At 36.1% G+C, this 6,710-nt stretch overlaps 1 protein-coding gene across 1 annotated transcript in view; it reads right to left on the bottom strand.

Moving 5' to 3' along the window:
• LOC113225720 overlaps nt 1–6,170 on the bottom strand; it is a 27,558-nt gene extending 21,388 nt beyond the window's left edge. Inside the window, exons 1-4 of the mRNA XM_026458125.1 lie at nt 6,112–6,170; nt 5,709–5,907; nt 2,934–3,110; nt 1,735–1,921 (exon numbers count right to left, since the gene is read on the bottom strand). Of these exons, the coding sequence (XP_026313910.1) occupies nt 1,735–1,921; nt 2,934–3,110; nt 5,709–5,907; nt 6,112–6,170 (622 nt within the window). The remainder of the gene's footprint in view (nt 1–1,734; nt 1,922–2,933; nt 3,111–5,708; nt 5,908–6,111) is intronic.
• Nucleotides 6,171–6,710: the final 540 nt, after the last annotated feature.

Genomic DNA, 6,710 nt, shown 5'->3' with positions numbered 1-6,710 from the left:
GCCGTTCCACCAGTGGGCGATGAGGTCGTCACATCCCTACGCCGGATTATTATTATTATTATTATTATTATAAACCAACTACTCGTCGAAACGAATACATTGAACCCAAACACGATAGTTCTGCTTTAAGCAATTGAGGAGTTGCTCACTGTAAGGGTATTTTGCAGACTCTCCTGGTTGCAGCAGCATCAGACAAAGGTTACCACATTATTTAGTGTCATCGGACTTACGTATTATGCTATATATTAAGCCGATAGGCCAAATGGAAATGATATAAATATTAATTGTATTACTTATATTTCTGCTTTAAATGGGATAAGAACTGATGACCGTTAAACAGTTACAAGCACAGGGTTTCCCTAGTGCGGGTCCATGTTGAGAGTGTGCGTTATTTACTTTTTATAATAGTTTGTTATATTATAAGAAACTATTATGAAAAATAAAATATAATTAATATTTTTTTTTATTTTTTATTTACACGCAAAATAGGCGCTTTGTCGTCGAGTTGCGGAAACCAGCCCGTTGCACCAAGTACCAAGTACCAAGTAATATATTTTTATTAGTATAATAATAAATATTGCACAAAGATTATACCTGGCTACTATACCTATTTTTTTTTAACTGAGTGAAGAAATAGATTTCTCACACATGGTGCTACCGCAAAAAAAGTCGTTAAAAATAAAATACATAGATCTGCAACAAGTACATACAATAATCCGTAAGGTGCACTGGTTCATTCCGCGGCTAAGTTGACATAGCGTTTTGCACGGTTTGATGAAAGACGCTGGTTCGAATTCAGCCGGATCGAATGTTTTTTTTTTAATGTTCGATCTTTGTACAATTATAGCAATCTAGTGGAGTAATTTCACAATAGTAGGTAATTGAATATATAAAAATACAGCAGTTCTTGAATATTCTTTAGGTTGAGATCTATTATAAGTATGTAATAACTGTTCAGACATGTGAGGCACGCGCGTTCGCACTTTATTCATAAGCTATAAGCTATTCCATAATGGGAGTAAAACTCCCCGGAGGACTAACGGCACTGTGCTCATTACGCGACTATCAATAGCACAAAACAGAATGAAGGGCAGGACATGTTGGTAAACAAATAGAACGCGTAATAAGGTTCTTAGAATACTTTAATTTATTTCTAAAACCTTGGTCTAAATAAAGTATGTTGTGTATATACCAAGTACCTGCTCTCAAACTAGGGAATATCTAGTACTTTGAGTACCAGAGCAACGAAATTCACTCCGGAGCACTACCCAGAAAACTCAGCCCTATCGCAAATCGAATCAGAGATCCGGTCATTCAACGCCCACAGTGCAAACTGTTGGGGGCACCGAGATCATCATTAAGAAGATATACAAGTATCCATTAACGTTACAGGTATTTATTACTTTATGACGTAACGTTAATGGTTAATTCTTGATTCATATTTAATAATAATAAAATTTAGTAATAATAAAAGTGTGTGCGTGTGCGCATGCGTGTGTGTGTATGTGTTTGTGTGTGTGTGTGTGTGTGTGTGTGCGCGCGTGTGTGTGTGTGTGTGTGCATGCGTGTGCGTGTGTGTGGTAATGTTATTATGTACAAGGAGCACCAAATATACGAAACATGTACCTCAATCACACCAAGTCAAATTACATAGGTATACCTCAAAACCGATATTAAGATATTTTTCCAAACTTGTACATGGAACTTCACATTGGACAGTCTGTTTGTACTTACCCAGGTACCCAATAATATTTCTCAAACTATCAAAGTATGTAACAATATCAGAATTAACGTTGAGCAAAATTGGTTTGGCACAATTCTCGAGAATAGAAATAATTCCCTCTCGAAATTCTGGTGGCCCATTTAAAGACTCGTATAGAAAATCGAGTATTATGCAAACGTCGTCCAAAGCGTCAATTTTCTGTTAACATAGTAAAGGAAGAAATATTAAGGACATGGTAATTCTATAATAAGTATTGGTAAGTTCCTGTGCACAATCTTGTACTGCAGACCGATTTAAAGTTTCGGTAAATCACGTGTCTGTTTTTATATTCATTTTATATTATAGATGACATGTTGTCCCTGCGGTGACGACACCGATTAAAAAAGAGTAGATCACTGGAAGTCACGCTCGACATGTCAAACTGAACTTTATGTATTAGCACCTTAGACTATTTTTTTCCAACCTCTAAGATTAGCACACGCATAAAATCGAATGTCATCAAGCCTATAAAACTAAAACCGTTCTAAAACCTCTTTTCTACTGTTAAGTACGTTGTAAGTGATTATTGTTGCCAGTTCTAGGTGACGCATTTTCTTTTTATCTGCATGTGCCTAATAATTACTAAACGTGTATGTCGCCTCCCGCCTTTTCCGAAAAAATGTGAGATTATAAAATTGCGCCGTATGAAATAGAAATTAACAGAAAAGTGTTAACGATATAAAATCGTACTACGTATATCTCGCAATGTGTCCTGCACATGTTGACGCTTGTAACGGCATAATTTGTTGTGGAAACATCACTCGTGTACCAGTCTCAGTCCGCGGCAAAAACAATGACAACGTATCCTACCAATTTCGTAATTAAGTAACTCTTATTAAATAAAAATGAAGTAGTAATAAAACTATAATCGCGGGTGTTTATATTGTGACGAAAAATCAAACGTGAGTTTATTAATTCGTAATGAAAAATAAAATTAAGTTGATATGTAACTTCGATGACAAAAGTTTGAAATAGTTTCGGAACTTAGTAATGATACAAACATCTTCTATTATATTTGTATTGTTTTTCTTTGATTTGATCTATTTACGTATCAAATTCGCATGTAAAACAAATTCATTTGTTCTTGTTATGTTCATATTATTTCAAGCTTTATTACTCTGTGGATCCAAGTATTCATATGTACGAGTATACAGTAACTTAAAAAGGATACAAAGCCAGTGTTAGAAAGCACAGAAAAATCCTTCAAATGTACCACGATTCGTTCAATTTGCATGGGCCCGACCGGATCCTTAACCAAGAACGAGAGGGTTTTCGCCAAATTCCAATCAAAATATGGGGGGCACTCATCCTTCGATTTCAGTTCTGCAGAAATTAGATTTTGCCATAACTTTACAAATCAATTTGCATATTATACTTACGGCTATAGAGTGAATTCCAGGCAGTAGGAGTAATTACGTCAATAATAGATTCAACTTTGCAGTATTTAATAGATTAGCCCAGCACAGCTATTATAGATAACTTTAGCAATAATCCTGGAGGTATAAAGCAAGCATTCATATTAGAATCCTGCATCCTAGTGCTTCGTTGATCAAGTAATCATTTAGCACTTATTGCTCAATTAAGTTGTTTTTTTCCTTTGAAGAAAAATAGCAGCCAGGGAATAGTAACTACATTACCGTAGTTGAGTCTGGAGAGTAACAAAGATTTACAGATCCGGAAACGAATCTCTTCATTTAAAAATGTATTAACCATAAAGTTACATAAGTAACACTTTAAGTTGGAAGCGTAATTTTTGGCTCCTGCACGATACACTAGGGAGAATCTCAACGCGGTCACAGGTAGTGTCACCTTAGGTAGGGTCACCTTAATCAGGTGGCTATAGTCCATTTGTTTAGGTACTTAACTAAATTTTGGTACATCTTTTTATTGAAACATAAACTTTACAAATCAATAGATATAAAAATATGCTTGCAATTTCATATGAAGCTAAGTATTTGTATTATTAAATAATAGTATTTAAAGTCAATATAGCCCTAAAATAAAGGTGGTATCGATACGATAAGAAATCGGAAGAAGTCCATAGTCCATAAGGATTTCGAAGTTAGGGACCATTTGTGACCTACTTTATTTCTTTCTCTCCTCGGGAAATTTGAAAAAAAGAGTTTCAATCTGCGTCTTTGAACTGTACGATAAATTTGGATTTGTTGGCGTTAAATATTAAGGAGTTCCGAGCAGACCACTGACCTATACTGTCTAGATGAGAAAGTAATTTGCTCAGGTTGTGTTAATTTGGATTGACATCATCCGCATATACACAGGTACTTAGTGTTTACAAAATTTAATTTATTTTGGAATGTGAGCTCTATGAAATAAATAATATTGAACTCAGTTTAGAGTTCTTGGGGTCGGGAGTACCCGTTCTCCGTCCAGCGTTCGTCCGAAACAATTACTGTCAAATAAGTAATACTCAACCAATCAAAAGACAATGTATGAAAGTATGAAGCTTCATTCGCATCATGCTTCTTTTAATCTGGTCGAGTATATTTGACAGTACCTAATTGTTTCGGACGGATGTCAGACGGAGAACAGGAGTAGGTAGACGCCCTGGAGTACTTCTCTATTAAACTGTTATACTCTCCTTGTATACATCGTTTACTCTTCTTCATGAATTTCGACACATCGTGATCTGTCCATGTTTCGCAGGCAATAAATATGATCTAAATGGAGACAGTTGACTCCCTGTCAAAAAAATCCTTAGGTGTTTGCTTAACGGGACGATAGGTAACGAATCGTAGTATACCTGTCCATCTTTATGTTGAATGACAGTGTGCCCTTTTAGATGTGTAACATTATATAGTTCTTGGTCCTTTACCGAAGCATCTGTGTATACCAGACCCGTCACGGTAGCACTACATCAGTTAAATGCGGCGGGCACAGAACAGTACGGTGCAGAAATGAATTGTAATAGTTTTTACTACCAGCGTACGTGTAATAAAATATTGTCGACGTTAGTAAGCGCGGTGACACTATCCGTGAGACCGTCTAAAAATTACTCAACCGCCAGACACGACGGCTAGTCCACATTGCTATGAACTGCATCACTGTTCAACCAAAGAACATTGGTGATGGATTGTTCCAGCAGCATCACCGGACCGGTTAAAAAATGCTTGCATGCATAAATGCACCTTCTCGTTTACCGCAAACTTCAGTCAAACGCGAGAACTATTCAGAATTGAAGCTTGGAGACGGATTCGCCTAAGTTCGACATTATGGTCTAAACCACGTCTCACTATATATATAAGGTTCAAAGCAAAGAATATTGATTGACTGGGCGTTCTAGAGACCGGTTTGGAACAAAAGTTTTTGTTGTTTAGGATGCATCTTAATAAATATAGTAAGTAATATATCTTGAAATATACATAGATAAATGATAGATACGCGATACATTTGAACATTACCATTATAAGCGTAAGAGATAAATAGAAGGTGGTAAACCTACATGGAGTTCCTGTTAACGGTAGCACACAAGAAGTTCAAAGCAAAGATATTTAAATGAAAAAACAACGTTTGTAATACAAATGTAGAAATATAGTACATATACCATTACCATGTGGAATAAGTACGATAATAAAACGAGCATAGAACAAAATGGAGTATAAAATGCATGATAAAAAGACCAATAACCAAAACAATTAAATAGCTAGGAGTTTTAGGAACAAAGAAGTCATTCCCATTATTTTTAAGTACTGCCACTAATCTAACAAGACAACGAACGACGTCTTTACCGAAACACGGATCAGATCTTCTTCTGTTTGCACTGCAAACGTGCTGGTAAAGTACTGACCTATGCGCATCGTTGGCGTGCATAAACCTACTGCTCTTCATCCAGGCGAAACTCTAATAAAAATGACGACTGAACAAGTATCGGTTAACCTTTGATAGCTTCTTAAGCACCGTACCTTTTCAACTTTTCCCGAATCCGTACCTTTTCGCACCTTGACAAGCGTCGAGGTGCAGACAAGTACGGATGTACCTTCAGTGGTAGCGCCACGTCCCTAGAATTGGTTCTGCAGTGAGTGCCATGCCTGTGCACTGTGCACTGCACTAGCTCCTCGAGTCCCAACGGGCAACCAAGCTGTACGTCGCAATGTCCTGCTCCATTAAATATACCCCCAGCGCAGTTACTAGCGTGAACACAAGCACATGCATTAAACCTACACTCTTTTACTTCGGCTTTTTTGCCATTTGCTGACGAGTAACTTCTATTTCCTCTTTAAATTGCCGCACTTCAAAAATTATAACTTTGAGGTCTTTGTCGTGGAACTTATATACAGCATTATTTTAAGGCACCGGTAGCGATTCCACCTTCTCTTATTGGCTCAGCTTACCCCTCGACCGTAACATCACCATCGTTCACAACACATATCCCACATGTTACTATTACCATTATCCGGCTATTTGCTTTTACATAGCAGTCACTCCCTGTTTTTTATGATTCCGGGTCAGTTTACAAAAGTTACAGGGCAAGTATTGTTTGCCTTCAATAGGTTCAGGGCACCCGCCGTATTTGAGTTGAGTAGACATATCTTTTTTAGACTACTTTTCAGAGCGGTAACCTACATCGAAGAGTAACTGAAAACGTTTTTACATGCATAATTTGTTACATTTTAATTACATTTTTCCAAGTTATAATAATTTATAAAATAAAATGTACGTCTTTTTTCCACGATGAAAAATCAAACACCTCACGATTACTTATTAACTGAAATTTTTTTTATTTTTAAAATACATAGTAAGATAACTTGCCTCATTTTTATTGAAATTTCGGAATTTGTTGATCGGTGTATAAATATTTAATGAATAATTTCATTTATAGTTTTATTGGTCTTAATAAATAATGTATCACGACTTTATTACATAAAATTTTATTTGAACACAACTGTTCGTAAATGTGTAAACATCCTTAAAACATAACTTTTTCAATAAT

The sequence above is a fragment of the Hyposmocoma kahamanoa genome, unplaced genomic scaffold, assembly GCF_003589595.1.
Source record: "Hyposmocoma kahamanoa isolate Upper Pololo Valley unplaced genomic scaffold, ASM358959v1 100021, whole genome shotgun sequence".
NCBI classification, from domain to species: Eukaryota; Metazoa; Arthropoda; class Insecta; order Lepidoptera; family Cosmopterigidae; genus Hyposmocoma; species Hyposmocoma kahamanoa.
This window is presented reverse-complemented; position numbering and strand designations above follow the sequence as displayed.